Source organism: Mastomys coucha, unplaced genomic scaffold (genome assembly GCF_008632895.1).
Source record: "Mastomys coucha isolate ucsf_1 unplaced genomic scaffold, UCSF_Mcou_1 pScaffold11, whole genome shotgun sequence".
Taxonomy (NCBI): Eukaryota; Metazoa; Chordata; class Mammalia; order Rodentia; family Muridae; genus Mastomys; species Mastomys coucha.
Window position 1 is genome coordinate 32366831 of NW_022196893.1, and position 16691 is coordinate 32383521.

Below are 16691 nucleotides of genomic sequence, written 5' to 3' on the forward strand. Positions count from 1 at the left end.
TTTTTTGGGTTTCAGGTATCAGCACATTTGTTTAAGAAACAGCAAACACTTGTTTGTGCAGGGCACCTTCCTGGGTGCTTAAATGATGGGGTCTCTCTCCATAGATCCTTGAAGTATGACTCATCAATATTTTTAGAGCTATGGTCTTGTTCAGGTATGTGGTTGCCACCCTAGGATGACTTCATTGTCTTGTAACTCACAAGTCATAATGAGGAAATTGGTGCCCCTGATTGCTAACCTTAGAAATCCTGACAGGCCATTGCTTTTTCCTGTGGCTGATGATGCTGGTTAGTTAGAGGATAAGAAATAAACCTCCCCTTGCAAAAAGGAGCCTCTTTAAGAGAAGCTGCTATTTCCAATCCCCAAGGCAGTCCTTACTGTTGAGCATAACAGACACTAAATCCCACTAAGTGCTTGCTGACTGAAGGAATCAAGATGAGTCAGGCCTGTGGTATAGGTTAGGATCCTGGTGCTCAGGAGGGTCACTGGGAATTTGAAGCCAGTTTGATTTACATAGCAAGTTCCATACCAGCCAGGGGTACATTGCAAGACCTTTTCTAAAACAGACAGATAGAATATTTTTCTATGAAAGCAAAATCCAGGAGACATTCTTCTCCCACAATGGAAGCGAGAGTTAAGCATTAGGAAGACATTTGACCACTGGGATATGGAGTGGGAGCAAAATACCATGCAAGGAAACTCTGACCTCTTCAGCTGGCGTCAGTCCCCACTGAGGAACCCGGCTCACACTGAGAACTTGGCCTTCATCTTTCAGACCTTACGAGCAGCCGGAAAGACGTACATGATCTTCTTTGTCTTGGTCATCTTCGTGGGTTCTTTCTATTTGGTGAACTTGATCTTGGCTGTGGTGGCCATGGCTTACGAAGAGCAGAACCAGGCAACGCTGGAGGAGGCAGAGCAGAAAGAGGCCGAGTTCAAGGCGATGCTGGAGCAGCTCAAGAAGCAGCAGGAGGAGGCGCAGGTGAGTGGGCAGCCCTGCGCCCCGCCTTCTTCCAGGTCTCAGAGCTAAGGCCCGCTGATTGCCAGTGACTTTCTCAATGCAGCTTTCAACTCCTGTGGAAGGGAGCTGCAGCACAGCCTGCTTTGTTGATTGACTCAGGATTGGAGACTGAACACAGAGCTTTGTACATCCGAGCACTGATGATCTACAGAGAGCGATACTCTGTACCTACCCACTTTCTGATTGGAGAAACATTGGGATGCCCTTGATGGGTTGGTTCACTGTGGCCAGAGAGTATTATTTCTAACTTAAAATAAAATACAGGGAGCTGGGGAGAGAACGAAGTCAGTAAAGTGCTTGCCACAGAAGCATGAGGACCTGAGTTTATCCCAAGAACCCACACAAAAAGCCAGACATGGTGGCTCCCTGAAGCCATGCCCATAGGTAGAGATGGGTGGGTCCCAGGGGTCCCTGGCCAGCCAGCCTAGCCTACTTAGTGAGTTCCAGGCTAGTGAGAGACCTGTCTCAAAAAACAAAGTGGGTGAAATCCTGGGTTGACTTCTGGCCTCAACTCTTGTATACACACACATACACACACGCACATACATACACACACAAATACATACGTATATACATACATGGACACACACATACACATGCACACACAAATACACATTCACAAATACACACATACACAAAGATACACACAAATGCACACATAGACACACACAAATACATATACACATACTCGTGTGTGCACACACATATACACACACATACACACAGATATACACACACATTTAAGGAGGTGAGAGACACAGTGAGATGGCTCGGTGGGCGGCAGGGGGTGGGAGGGGAAGCTTTCCACAAAAGCCTGGTGACCTGAGTTTGATCCCCAGAATGCAAAAACTGACTTCATAAAAGTTTTTCCTTTGATATCTGTATACACACACATACACACACCCCCCCCACGCACATACAGACAATAATAGATAGGTTTTAAACACTTAAAATGAAGATATTTGCAAAAAGTAAAATTTAGAAACAATTGTGATTCTATTACTGTTAATATTTAACCTCCTATTCGTATGCATGACTTGTATATATGAGTCACACACACATTGCAGTGTTTGCCGGATAACATGTAATATAGTTTCTAAGCCTTCATTTCCATTGTCGCTCACTAAGAAATCCTTTGGTATGAAGACAGCAGCCAGGGCCTTACCTGGGATGCTCAAAATAAGTCCCCAGCATGCTTACCATGAGAGGCGCTGGTCATCCTGTGTACCAGGATGCAAGTTCACAGAGAGTGGGGCAGCCAGTGCTGACCTCAGCCTCTTCCAGCAGGATGGGCTCTCCCCCCCCACCCCCACCCCACCCCACCCCCATCCCTGTCTGTTAGTGGCTGATTGGTGGCTCCAGATAATGCTTCTGACCAGGTCTGTTGCTATGGTCCCATTCCTAGGCTGCTGCAATGGCCACTTCGGCGGGCACTGTCTCAGAAGATGCCATTGAAGAAGAAGGGGAAGATGGGGTAGGCTCTCCGAGGAGCTCATCTGAACTGTCCAAACTCAGTTCCAAGAGCGCAAAGGAGCGGCGGAACCGCCGGAAGAAGAGGAAGCAGAAGGAGCTCTCTGAAGGCGGGGAGAAGGGGGACCCCGAGAAGGTGTTTAAGTCAGAGTCGGAAGATGGCATGAGAAGGAAGACCTTCCGGCTGCCAGACAACAGGATAGGGAGGAAGTTTTCCATCATGAATCAGGTAAAGTCCCTACATTGTCTCAAATAAACCAAAAGAATCCTGCTTGGTTCCTTCAGCCTGCTGGGCCTTCCCCAGCACCTGTGCCTCCTCCCAGCAGTGGAAGCCTCCCCATTACCCTTCCTCCTGGTCAGACAGACAGGCCCAGGCCTGTACTCTCCTACTTGGCAGCCTTGCTTCACTTTAGTGACTACTTCAAACTACGAAGCTGTAGGTCAAAACACCAGAAGGGACTTTTCCCCTCTTAGTGGCCAAACTGCCCTATAGGAACTGTGTGTGGTTGTTGCTAAAGAATTGCGGTTGGGAAAGTCTTTAGGATATTTTATTTGAGCATGTGTGAAAGCTTGATATGATGGCACATGCTGATAAAACTCCAGTGGCTAAGGCAAGAGGATCCTGAGTTCAAGGCCAACCTGCAAAGCAAGCCCCTGTGTCAAGAAAACATCAAATGCTCCAAATGAGAGTGGGGTGCCTTTAATCCCAGCACTCAGGAGGCAGAGGCAGGCGGATCTCTGAATTTGAGGCCAGCCTGGTCTACAGAGTGAGTTCCAGATCAGCCAGGGCTACAGAGAGATCCTGCCTCAAAGAACAGAACAGTGGCTGCTCTTGCAGAGAATCCACGTTTGATCCTCAGCTCCCACATTGTAGCCCATGACCTAACTCCAGTTCCAAAGGATTCCAGTGCCACCTTCTGCCCTCCACGGACAGCAGGCATGCACATAGCACACAGACATACCTACAGGCAAAACACACACACACACGCACATAAAATAAATAATAAAATTTCAAAATAAATAGATAAATAATAAACACAAAGAAGAGCCTGGATGAAATGAGCGTCTTTATGATGCTTGTAGAGAAAAGACAGCAATGCCAGGTTACAGAGTGGTGTGCAACAGGGAGCAGTGGAATGCCACAGTCTTGGACAATGTGGAAATAGATGTAGTCCTTAGCAAGAAAGGGCACCTTATCCCTTATTCCTCGAAACCTCAGGAAAATAGGCATAGGTGGACAGGAAGATGCTCTCTGACCACTTTCATTTTTCCATATCATAGGGAATGTAAAATCTTGTCAAAGGAAATGAGCTTGAGTTGGGCATTAAAGAAATATTGACATTTGGAATAGTTTAATTAAAAAGAACGAGAAGACTTCCCTAATGAGGGTAATTCTGTCTACTAATAAAGTCTTGGGTGTTTACCATCGAGTTTGCAGTATGTCCTGCACCAGCATGCATACAATCCATTCTTCAGTCTCAGTCATTGGACCCCATCAGGCACCCAGTCCTTAATCCAGAACGGACCACCAGATACTTCACATATGTGACTGTTGGTTTCTGCTGTGTGTGGAATTGTCCCATCTGAAAATGTCCACATCACAGGTGATCTTCACATCTTACTGTGAAGATCTGTCTCCTGGCCCTTCCTCCCAGAGCAGAAATCTCCGCTCCATCTTTCCATCACATTGTACAAGCCTCCTTGTTGCTTTCCACTGTGTGTGCCTTCTGCCTATGCATTTGCTTATGTGCCTTCTATATATGTATTTCTATACCTTCTATGTAATTATGTGCCTTCTATATATGATTTGTTTTTGTGCCTCTATCTATACATTTATTTATTTTCATATCCTTTCTTCTACTCAAGCCCTAACCTCCACTTTCATACCCATGGCTGTCATTCAGACACCATTAACCAGATGAACACAGGACTTGTAGAAACCTGATTTCCCTTCCTCTAGGGCCCGCAGCCACCCCTGCATCACCTTCACACCCCCTTTTTCCTGGTTCTGCTCTCTTGGGGACTGTGTCTGCAGCTTTGCTGTAGTTCTGTCCTTGTCTTGGGAGTATCACAGCGCTCCATCATGGAAACCTCCCTGCTCCCAGGCTTGGCATGGGATACTCTCTGAATATCTACAGGCTTTAGCGGACTCACAATGGTTGCTCCCTCACTTAGAAAATTAAATTTGGTTCTGAGATGTCCTGCTGTACATGAAACTTCTCCGAATTTCTCCATTTGAAGAAAAATATTGTAGATTACTGGCAGCCATGGCTGACTGAGTGCCAAGACTAACTCAGACTTATGCCTTACACTAGCACTGGACTCTGCCCTGGGATGCTCACTCTTGCTGTCTCTGACTGTATTGTGTCCCCACTGTCCGTCCCTGCTCAGACACAGGCATGGTTCAGGGACTTTCAGTTTTCTACAGCATAGTTCAGGTATATGCTCATTTCTTCTCTGTTCTCATTGTTTGTTCGCTTGCTTGCTTGTTTGTTTGTTTTTGAGACAGGATTTCTCTGTGTAGCCCTGGCTGTCCTGGAACTCACTCTGTAGACCAGGCTGGCCTCAAACTCATAGAGCTCTGCCTGCCTCTGCCTCCCGAGTACTGGGATTAAAGGCATGCACCACCACGCCTGGCCTGTTGTCATCTGACATCTCCCATACCCTTGCTCTCCACTCATTTCTCTCAGTTTTCAGGACTCACCACACTTCTGTAACTATTATTCTGAAGCTGTGCTGTTGTTTTGTAAGGTGTATTCTGTTGTAGAAGTTCTCAAATCTTTATGGTCTTAGAACATCTTTATATTTTTAAAAATTATCAAGGGATCCATGAGAGGACTCGGTAGGTAAAGGATGTTGCTGCCAAGCCTGACCGCATGAGTTCAGTTCCTGGAACAGACATGAATGGATTTCCACACGTTGCATTCATGTGAACAACAGCACACACACACACACACACACACACATGTAAATGTAAAAGTGATGGAGGACCCCACACAGCCTTTTTCTTTAAAAGTACTTTAGTCTATCTTATTAGAAGTTATATTTAAGAAAATTTATACATACTTATATATTTTAAACTTCCACATGCTGATATACTAAACTCCTTTGCTGTTTTGTACCAACAGCTCTTAAACCATGCATGATGGTAGCATGTATTATTCTTTGCCAAACTTTGGTTCACTGACCTATGCAGAGCTTCCAAATGCTGGAAGATCTTAAAAGCCTTCAAATATAGCAAAGCTGTCAGCCCACAGCCTCCCTCAGATGCTTGTGAGAAAATAAAAATAATTTTAAAAGTTATCATCTCACTATTATCACCAAACAGTTTTGACCTGGCTGGGAGGCAGGGTGGTTAGATAGACCTCTAGGAGTCCTCAGATCACATCTTAAAAATCACTGTTGGAAAGAAAATGGTGAGGGAAAAAGAAATAGACTGTTTAAAACCACTTATCTATCTATCATCTACCTATCATCTATCTATCCAACTATTACCTATCATCTATCTATCTATCATCTATCTATCTGCCTATCATCTACCTATCATCTATTATCTATGTGTAATCTATCATTTATATATCATCTATTATCTACCTATCAATCATCTATCATCTATTATCTCTATCTGTCTGTCTGTCTGTCTGTCTGTCTGTCTGTCTATCATATTTCAAACAGTGGTCATATGCCTGTGGATGTCTACAGATTTGTGTGTGGAGAATATAAAGGTCCATCCCTTAGGTCCAGAGCACCTGAGAGCTATTCATCCAAGAAAAAAACTATAGAAGGTCATATTTCTTAAGTAGCTATGATGTGGCCATCTGAGAAGGGACAGAAGCACTCAATTGGTTGACAAGAACAATTTTTAAAATAAGAAGCAAGACCTTCTCATTTCATGAACCTGACTGGGTCTCAGGACTGAATAGAGCCATGGCCCTGAGACACAACAGGTGTTTTATTAAATAAAGTTAAAGTTTATCATCAAGTAAATAGAGTGTCTTTCTTTAGGGGACAATTAATGCACAAGGCAGTGTTAGTGGAACATGATCCAGTCAAGGGGGAACAGGGACCCATTGCATGTAAGTATGGTCAATTTGCAGTGTATAATTAGAGTATAAACCATTTAAGCTAGTTATATCTACTATATAGAAAGCAGCCCAAGAGATATAAGGAGATATAAATGGTATGAAGCCCATAAGTGCCTTGTAGATGGTCCAAGGAGATTTTACAACTATAAAAAGGATGTCGTACCCGAAAAGAGGTGCTTGATGCTGTGCAAGGGTTGGGGAAGTTGACAGGAAGAAACCGAACAATGGGAAGGAAGAGCATTTAGACAACAGGAAAGGAGGGGCATGGCATCCACGGAGAAGGAAAGTCCTGGGGCAGGGTGGCTGCCTGGTGCACACTTGAAGGGCAACAACGATGTTAACAAAAACACCTGCCAATCCCGGAATAGACTTGACTGCACCTCCTAGTGTACAAATTATTAAAGATGACTCTAGGAGCTACCAAAGGTGCTCCCGTTTTGCTTTGTCCATATGTCTTTCTAGTGAGGCCCTCAGATGTTTTGTGCTGTAGAACAGATTATGAAATTTCTCTTATATCTACCCCCTTAGTTGCCTTTGAGTCTTCCTTTCATGTGTAACTTAACCAATCCAAAGCTACTGTCCCTAGTTAACTTCCTTTCTGTGCAAGCTAGCATTTCCCTTCCCTAAACCACTCCAGAACTGAGTAGCCAGCCTTTCCATTCTACCTCTATGGCTCACATATACTCCCAATTATTCAAGTTCTCCAGTTTGGGGCTGTCTCAGACCTGCCTCCCCTGCTTTGACCGTTCCTTCCTAGAGACCATGCCCTCAGTGCGGTCCTGCACACCAGGAACAACTGACCGGGGCAGAAGCACAAGCTCCTCTCACTGTGTCCTTTTGTTGGTGGTGGTTATTGTTGAGACAGGGTCTTGATATTATAGCCTAGTCTGGTCACAAACTTGTGTGACCCTCTTGCCTTAGCCTCCTGAGTTCTGGGCTGACAGCATGCCCAGCTTTTGTTTTTACATCTTAAGACACCATCTTTCAGCCAGTCATTTTTACCAGCCTGTGGTGAAGGCGAGCTATTATTTTCTCCAGTTGTTCACAAGCGGATACTATTGTAAAATACAGTAACAACGAATTTCTAGAAATTATCGTGTTCTTTGGTGTTATGACAATGTTAATTGCCATAAAATTTCCTAGTATGCATTTGTCTTACTGTAAGCCAGTAAGCTTTGTTCTAGCTTTGATCTGCAAAGGCTGCACTCATTGCTCATATTGAGTAGAACAAGTTCAGGACTCCAATGAGGATGCACAAGCACACATGTAAGACAAGAAAAGTAAAGAAGAGAGGCCCTGATCCCCCTTACCAATCCACAACTGGGGAGAAGGAAGTCTGGAGCTGGCCGCGTGTATACCCTCATAATGCCAGCACTCAGTCACAAACAGGATAGAGTCAGCATTCTGAAATCTAACCAGAGTGTCATCCACTCTCACTGCCAGGATGTATCAGAATAGTCACGGAGGGTGCTGGGACCTCCCTTAACATTTATTGCTGACCAAGGCCTGGACAAGGTCTGAACAAAGCATGCCGCAAGCATTCTGAAATGACTTTATCCTCACATAGGTGAAAATGACCTATGGTTCATGACTTTCTCATTCTGAAATGACTTTATCCTCACATAGGCAAAAATGACCTATTTTCATGACTTTTGCTTACTTTTTACTTTCTTTGTTTTCTTTTGTGGTACTGGGGGTAGAACCCGGCCCCATGTGAACCCTAGCAAGCACTGTTAACGGGCTGTACTCCCAGTGCTGATTATGATTTTCTTGATGTAGCCCCCAGTGATAAAACTCAGATATGTCTCAGAAATTTGTAGGTTTTAGAGCCAAGTCAGGAAGATGCTAAGCAGCAAGTGGAAGCCACAGGTGACATGCACTGAGTTAGAATTCTTCAGAGAGAACATAACCCATCTAGGACAGAGGCGTGTGCATTACAAAAAGAAAAGGGACCTAGAAGCACTTTAGAACGTAGAATCAGAAATGCAGTTCTGGACAGAGTCAAGGACAAAATCCTGAACACAGCAGCTCTACTAGGGGTATCATCAAAAGCACATTGCAGTTTTCCTCTAACATTTATAATATGTGTGCTATATTGACACAGTAGGCACTTTAGCAGAAAAGTAGGCCTAAACTCTGAGGCAGAAACTCTAGCTACAGCTTTGGATTGTAACAGTTCCCTCAAAGACTAGTGCCTTCCTCTTCCAGAAGTTAGCTCACACTGGGCTTTGTCTCCTTTCAGCGCCTGAAGATGTAGGAACCAGATCCACTAACCTTTGACCTACACAGAGCTGTGGCTGAGATCAAGCCTTGGGGCCCAAAGTTCCCCTGCAGTACCCTCCTCATCCCCCACCCCACCCCATCCCAGGTCATCTTATGTGGCTCCTTGCCTTAAGGATGTCCTGTGAAAGGACAATTGAAAGCATTGTTGCCTGCAAAGTTTTCTTTAAAACAGGAACCTTAACTGTACTACAACACTTTCCTCATTTGTGTCTATTGAGAGAAAAATAGTTATAAACAAATATTCTGGAACATTGTAAATTCAGGACTGGAATTATTATGAGTGGGACACATATGTTAAAAATAAAAGATGAGATCATACTTTTTCCAGTGAAAACAAGTTTAATTTGACCACCTCCTTTGATATAGAAAACTACTCTTGTAGAATAAGTCATGTTTCAGACTCCCTAAACTAATGACACTAAATCTGCAGTCTTAAGACTCTGATACAGTGTATTTAAAGCAGGTGCTATGAGACTCTGATACAATGTACTTAGAGCAGGTGATGTGAGACTCTGACACAATGTACTTAGAGCAGGTGCTATGAGACTGATACAATGTACAGATACAATGTTGGCAATAATGCAACATGGTTTTGCTTGTCCCCTTTTCTGTTGTGTTAGCCAGAGCTGTCTTAGAGTAAAAGGAGCATACAGTGTCCTGAGAATCATTAATATCCCCCTTTCCAAGACCCTCAGCATTCAGGAAAGGGGCTGCTTCTAGCCAGCCAACACATCCCCTAGCAAGTTGACCATGCCCCATGCTCAACAAAATGAAAAGGAGTGAGTTTGTCATCTGGCAGATCCTTAAAATACATCTGGCTGCTAGTCTGCCGTGTGGTTTTTGGCATATAACTTGGAAGGAGTTCAAAGAATTGAATGACATTATAGCACAATTCTTTCCAAGGTAATATTTATATGAATAAGGGGCCCCAACACTTAAATTCGATTATTAGGAATGGGCGTGGGTAAGCCATATCTCCCTTCCCTCATAAGTAACCCTGTCAACAAACAGGGAAGCATGAATAAAAACCAACAGCCATCTCATTGAAAGGTGAGCATCAATAGCTACTTTTAAGCTACTTGCTTGTCAAATAGACACTACATATATGTAGTGTGATCAATTACATTCATAAAAACTATAATCTGAGAGGAATTGAAAAATGTCTCAGGGATTCATGGTCACAGAAGGAAGTTTTAAATTTCGGAGGTGCTTCTTTTGTTCAGAGAAGTATTCAGTGGTGATCAATAAAATACATTTAAGCATAAAAGTGCGCTTTCATAAAATTTTGGAGAGACTGTGCAAAGGAAATGTTCTAAAAGATAAAAATAAATGAAAAATTTGGTAAAGAGTTGTGAAAATGTCAGTGCTGGGAATTATGTAATTTACAACTAACTAAATTGGGAAATAAATTATTTACAGCTACTTAAATTCTGATTTTAAAAGATGTTAGCTTGAAAGTGGAGGAGATATATATCACGGGCCAGCTGACTAAACAGTGGCGTTTCTAGTTCTATCAGAACTCCAGGCAGATTCCCATGGAGAGAAGGCAAGTTCTGATTTTGCTGGGTGGGCCCTGGAGTACAAGTTGGGTAGCCTTAAAAGCACGTTCTGTGGAGCTGGTAGTAAGCATAAGAAACAGTGATTTGCGAGCAGGGTCCATTGGAGATCCTGGGTATTTGGGCAGGTGTGATTAAAAGTAAGATGTTTGGTAACAGACCAACCTCCCGCAGGACTTTCTGTCCCCGGTGTGGCCAGAGGACAGCGGGGGTGCATTGGGCAGGGGCTCATCGGGCAGGGGAGGCCATGTCGCTGGGCCGTGGGGCGTTGTTTGGTCTCACTCCTCTCTTCTCTTTCTCTCTCCCTCTCCCCAAACCCTCTCCAGTCGCTGCTCAGCATCCCAGGCTCGCCCTTCCTCTCCCGACACAACAGCAAAAGCAGTATCTTCAGCTTCCGGGGCCCCGGGCGGTTCCGGGACCCCGGCTCGGAGAACGAGTTCGCAGACGACGAGCACAGCACAGTGGAGGAGAGCGAGGGCCGGCGCGACTCGCTCTTTATCCCGATCCGCGCCCGCGAGCGCCGCAGCAGCTACAGCGGCTACAGCGGCTACAGCCAGTGCAGCCGCTCGTCGCGCATCTTCCCCAGCCTGCGGCGCAGCGTGAAGCGCAACAGCACCGTGGACTGCAACGGCGTGGTGTCGCTCATCGGGCCTGGCTCGCACATCGGGCGGCTCCTGCCTGAGGTGAAAATAGATAAGGCAGCCACGGACAGCGTAAGGAAGGACACGGTGGGCCGGGCTAGGCATGGCAGCCTCCCCTCCTGCAGCCTCCTGCCCGCCTTCCTGGCCTCGTGGGCTGCCTTCCCTTTTCTCCACCGTCCCTCCTCGGTTTCCCTTTACTCGCCCTCAGTCTCCCCTCATCCTTTTCTGTAGTTTCTGCTTCATCTCCTCCTGCTTTTCTGGGTTCCTCTTACCTGTTTCCCTTTCCCTCCATCTGAGCAAATGAGGTCGCCCTCTGCCCCTCCCCATACACACACGCTTTGATTGACTGCAGGACGCAATGAAATAATGACCATTTGCCACTACCAGTGAGTGACCTAGTCTGAGCTGGTTTGAAATCACTGCTTCTCTTCCGTCATCTTTCCCGCCTAGGAAAACAGCTTGGAATTTAAAGACATTACTGTTACTATTTAAATATATATTATTTTCGAATTATTTTCTGCCCCTTTACAAGGATGGGACGTGATTTTTTTTTTCCAAAGAGGAGTGATCATGCACGCTGCTGGGGTGGAAGTTGTACCAAGCAAGTAGGCCAGGAGTGGTTAGAGAGAACTGGACCTGGAGTCTCAGAATGGATTGGAATGGGGGACTGAGGGGCGGGGAAAGTGGGAGGTTCAGGCAAGAACACGTGGTGTATGGGGGAGGAAGGAAAGAGAAGAAAGGCAGAAGATAAATTTAAGTGGAGTCAATTGTCAGGCTCCGGAGGAGTAGCACATAATCGCTTCAGAGAATCAATTGTCTAAGGGCTCAGTAACGGCTCCCTCTTTGGGAAAAGCCATCTCCACATTTCTTTAAATTCTAAGCTCTTTTTGAAAGTTTTAGATTACTATACCTCAGTAGTCCTGGCCCTGCCTACCTCCAGCTTCTTAACGTCTGCGACTGGTGTAGGCCTCTTGAGGCAGCATGTTCTAACGTCTAACACCTCCATGCCTCTAACACAGCATGAAGACCACCAGCCCCTTAATTAGCATGGTGCATGTGGGAAAGGAAGCGGATAATCGTGTGTGAAATATCTCTGAGTGATCTGTGTTAGGAGTTTAGGGAAGCTGTTGACCATACAGATAAAAATCCAAAAGGACAGGGCTGGTATATGGAGCTTAATGGAAGAGCTGTGCATCTGGCATGCCCATGGCCCTCTCTTCCCTCTCTAGCAGCACATGCTGGGTGGAAGGAAATGGAAAAAGGAATTCAAAAGTCAGTTTGAGTTGCCTCATCTCTCTCACCTTGTCCCTTAGATACTTAGTCATTTACGAGCCTCAGATCTCCCCTTCCTTTCTGTAGCTATGGTACAGCAGCTGTGTTTGGTTGTGGGATCCAACAGGGCCATCTATCTACACACTAGACCAAAGCTCTCCCACTGGGCTACACCTCTAGGCCAGCCTGTAAGTTATTTTTAGAACCGCTACCCTCTGAAAAGCCAGTCTTTTTTCCTTCCAGGTAGTTTTAATGTCATCTCTGTCCACTCCGTTGGCCATTGTCCTTCTGGAGACCCAATTGTTTAAAGTTACAGTGAGAAGTAATGACAAACAGTGACTTGATCCTGCAACCAGAGCTCTGGCCAAAATAAACAAATATATCACCATCGTATTACATTTTCATTTGATTTTCATTGATTCCATAGCTAGGGTAAACTTTGGGCTTGATACCCAGATAGTTAGATTCTCTGGGAAAACCAACAAGAGTGGACATCAGTGGAAAGTAAAGGTTGGGTCACATGGTAGCACAGCTGGGGCAGCTCGAAAATTCAAATATTCAAAGGCAAATTGAATTGTGATGTGTTGCAAGTTTACAGTTTATAAGCTAAATCACAAAGCTGCCTTCCCCCCACCCCCAAACAAAAGGTATGAGAGATATTCTAGAAGTATCTTAATGTTAGCTTAGGCATGATCATGCTTGAAGACTGAACTGGACTGGACTGGGTTGGGTTGGTGGTTTCTGCTGTACTGTGTGGGAAAAATGTTCAGATGGCCATGCAGTAAGGTGTCTATCCCTCCCTGCACTGTGGAGTGCCATGCAGGCACTTAGGAGATTCTTGAAAATAGCCCTAAGGGATGTTGGTGGCAGGAATGAGGAGCCCCAAGGCCAGGAGCTCAGAACTCCAGCACAGCAGGAAGAAACAGCAGACAAGAATGTTGTTATAGTCCCCAAGGGTTTCCTAGCCAAGGAAGCCAGAACGCTTCAGTTACGGCTGATTCCTAATGGTGCAGGAAGATGTGTCAGCTGTGCTAACAGGTTCTGAAGAACCAAACAGAGCAAGTAGGATGCATCAGTTATGTGGTGTGAGATCAAATCCATATGGAGACTGATGTGTAGGGGGAAAGGCAACTGGTTGACGGCTAGAGACCTTCCCTGGGAATGAGGAATTGTGAGTTATTTTCCCATACCTTGTGGTTTTCTTACTTATGTATCGATCAACTATGTCCATATTCTATGTGGGGAGGGGAGGGAAGTCTAACTCAAGGCTGAGCAATCACTCTATAACTGAGCTGCATTTCTATCTACCCACCCCTTGCAAGCACTCTATGATTGAGCTGCATTTCTATCTACCTGCCCCTTGCAATATCTCTATGACTGAGCTGCATTTCTATCTACCTGCCCCTTGCAATATCTCTATGACTGAGCTGCATTTCTATCTACCTGCCCCTTGAAAGCACTCTATGACTGAGCTGCATTTCTATCTACCTGCCCCTTGCAATATCTCTATGACTGAGCTGCATTTCTATCTACCTACCCCTTGCAAGCACTCTATGACTGAGCTGCATTTCTATCTACCTGCCCCTTGCAAGCACTCTGACTGAGCTGCATTTCTATCTACCCGCCCCTTGCAAGTACTCTATGACTGAGCTGCATTTCTATCTACCCGCCCCTTGCAAGCACTCTATGACTGAGCTGCATTTCTATCTACCTGCCCCTTGCAATATCTCTATGACTGAGCTGCATTTCTATCTACCTGCCCCTTGCAAGCACTCTATGACTGAGCTGCATTTCTATCTACCTACCCCTTGCAAGCACTCTATGACTGAGCTGCATTTCTATCTACCCACCCCTTGCAAGCACTCTATGACTGAGCTGCATTTCTATCTACCCGCCCCTTGCAATCACTCTATGACTGAGCTGCATTTCTATCTACCTGCCCCTTGCAAGCACTCTATGACTGAGCTGCATTTCTATCTACCTGCCCCTTGGTTTTGCTTGCTTGCTTGTTTGAGACAAGATTTCACTGTGTGGTTCAGATTGCCCTTCATCTCCGAGTGTTAACCCAGTTTCGTGTCGAACTCAGGACCCTTTAGCCTCACCCTCCTGAGTACGGGGCCTGCAGACCTGAGCCAGCAGAGCTTACTGTTGCTTATTTTTTGTGACTACACTATAAAATAAGTGATTTTTGTCCTCAGAGAGAGATTTAGTAACTTGTATAAGTGAAACTTGAACTGAGGTCTCCTGAGACCCAAGAGATTTTTCTGACAGTTAAAATATTAGCTTCTTTGCAAAGTTGGGAAAATAATCATTTTTCCTAAAAGGACATAATGTATTAAATCTTTTATGTTAAACACTATTGCTTTAATTATGAAATTTAAGGCATTAATTACTCATCTGGAAGCCTAGGCCGGATAATAATCACTGTCTCTTTAGGCTGAGATATATTGATCCTTACTATCAGATATGTTAAGAACTAACTTGTCTTCACGCATATTCATGCTTTGTGGACTGCTATAGAAGCCATTGATACTGTATCCAGTATCCATGTGGGCTTGAGTCCAAATAAGAAATATAAATAAAATTTAAAAGAAAGAGGGGAAGAAAGATAAGAAAGACGTCTGGATATTATATCATTAGCATCTCATAAAAAAGCATTCACACCCTCATTGATTATGTGGTTGTGATTGACAGATTTTTTCATTCACACCCTCATTGATTATGTGGTTGTGATTGACAGATTTTTTTTTCATAGTTTAGGAATTGTCTCTCTCTTTTTTTTTCTGATGCAGAGGAGCCTCTTCTGCATCTTTCTCTCTGAACTGGAAAGTGAGAACCACTAATCTTTGCTCATAAAGAAAGCAGGTGCTACCAACAGTCCAGAATCCACTTTACTGAGAAATCTGCTGAGGCAGAATGCAGATGTCCAGGCTTTGTAATGCTCACAGCCCCTTCCCTAACAGGGCTTAGGGACTAAGTAGCTCCTCTCCCTCCCTGATCACTAAGTAGCCCCTCTCCCTCCCTGATCACTAAGTAGCCCCTCTCCCTCCCTGATCACTAAGTAGCCCCTATCCCTCCCTGATCACTAAGTAGCCCCTCTCCCTCCCTGATCACACAGGAAGTAGAGTTAAGGCGTGAGTGTAAAGCTGCTCTCCCTTGAGACTGACTCAGAAGCACAATCTCTCCTGTCTGCTCATGGGACTCTAGGAAGATTTACTGCTTGGCATTTTCTTCTCTGTAAAAAGCAAAACCAAAAGCAAGAACGCAAAGCGGGAGGCCTTTGCCGTGGGGGCAACTGAGAAGGCTAGATATCAGGCTGTGGTGTCAGGATGCTCATGGCCTGGCTCTGCCACGCTCTCTCTGCCTGATCTCTTTTAGCCCAAAAAAAAGATGGAAGAGTTGTTTGCCTGACATGGAAAGGGTGGGGCCCCTTCTAAGATCATATAGATCCTTTGAGAAAAGGGAGTCATTGTAGACTTGTTTCAAAGCAGAACCCTCAGGAATTGTAGAAATGCTTGACTAGGTGACTAGTTAATGGTGGTAATGGTTCTAAGGACGCTTTTGAAATACTATAAATTTCAGCTATAACAAAGTGCCTGGCAGCAGATAAAGTTCAATTGTGTATTCCTTGTGAAAGCAATTTAGTATCAATATAAAGTTGTAGCTTCCTTGGGCAGATCTGGAGAAATGTGGGCAGGACTGGCCCCCTGCAGATATAGCCACATCTTTATGAGAACAGCTCAGGTTTAAGAGGCTGGGCATCAGTATCCAAGTAACCTGATCGACTTCGTGTTTGGACTAAGAAAGATAGTGATGGAACTAGCTTGTACTGAGTTTAGGGGGGGTGTGTGTGTGTATGTGTGTGTTTCCTGTGATCCCAGGGTGTGTGTGTGTGTGTTTCCTGGGAATCTAGGGTGTGTGTGTATGTGTGTGTTTCCTGGGGTTCCAGGGTTTGTGTGTATGTGTGTGTATGTATGTATGTTTCCTGGGATTCCAGGGTGTGTGTGTGTGTGTGTGTGTGTTTCTTTGGATTCCAGGGTATGTGTGAGTGTGTGTGTGTGTATATATGTCTCCTATGATCCCAGGGTCTCATGCATGCTAGGCAAGCACTAAGTTTACATCACTGAGTTATGACTCCAGCCTCTTTACTTTCTTTTAAATAGAGTCTCACTGTGTAACTCAGGCCTTGAACTTGTAATCTTCCTGCCTCAGCCTCCAAGTGTGGGATTGCAGATGTATGGCACAATGCCTGACCAATCCAACCCAAAGGTCAATAATCCACCTACTCCCCTTCAGTGACCCTCAGCTTCCTCCTCAGTGACCCTCAGCTCCCTCTACTCAGTGACCCTCAGCTCCCCCCACC

At 45.0% G+C, this 16691-nt stretch overlaps 1 protein-coding gene across 7 annotated transcripts in view; it reads left to right on the forward strand.

The window, feature by feature from the left end:
* Scn8a (sodium voltage-gated channel alpha subunit 8) overlaps window positions 1–16691 on the forward strand; it is a 182910-nt gene that overhangs the window by 102871 nt on the left and 63348 nt on the right. For all 7 annotated transcript variants that reach the window (XM_031356119.1, XM_031356110.1, XM_031356124.1 and 4 more), the window contains exons 10-12: window positions 776–982; window positions 2427–2720; window positions 10742–11098. In XM_031356119.1, coding sequence (XP_031211979.1) covers window positions 776–982; window positions 2427–2720; window positions 10742–11098 — 858 coding nt within the window. The remainder of the gene's footprint in view (window positions 1–775; window positions 983–2426; window positions 2721–10741; window positions 11099–16691) is intronic.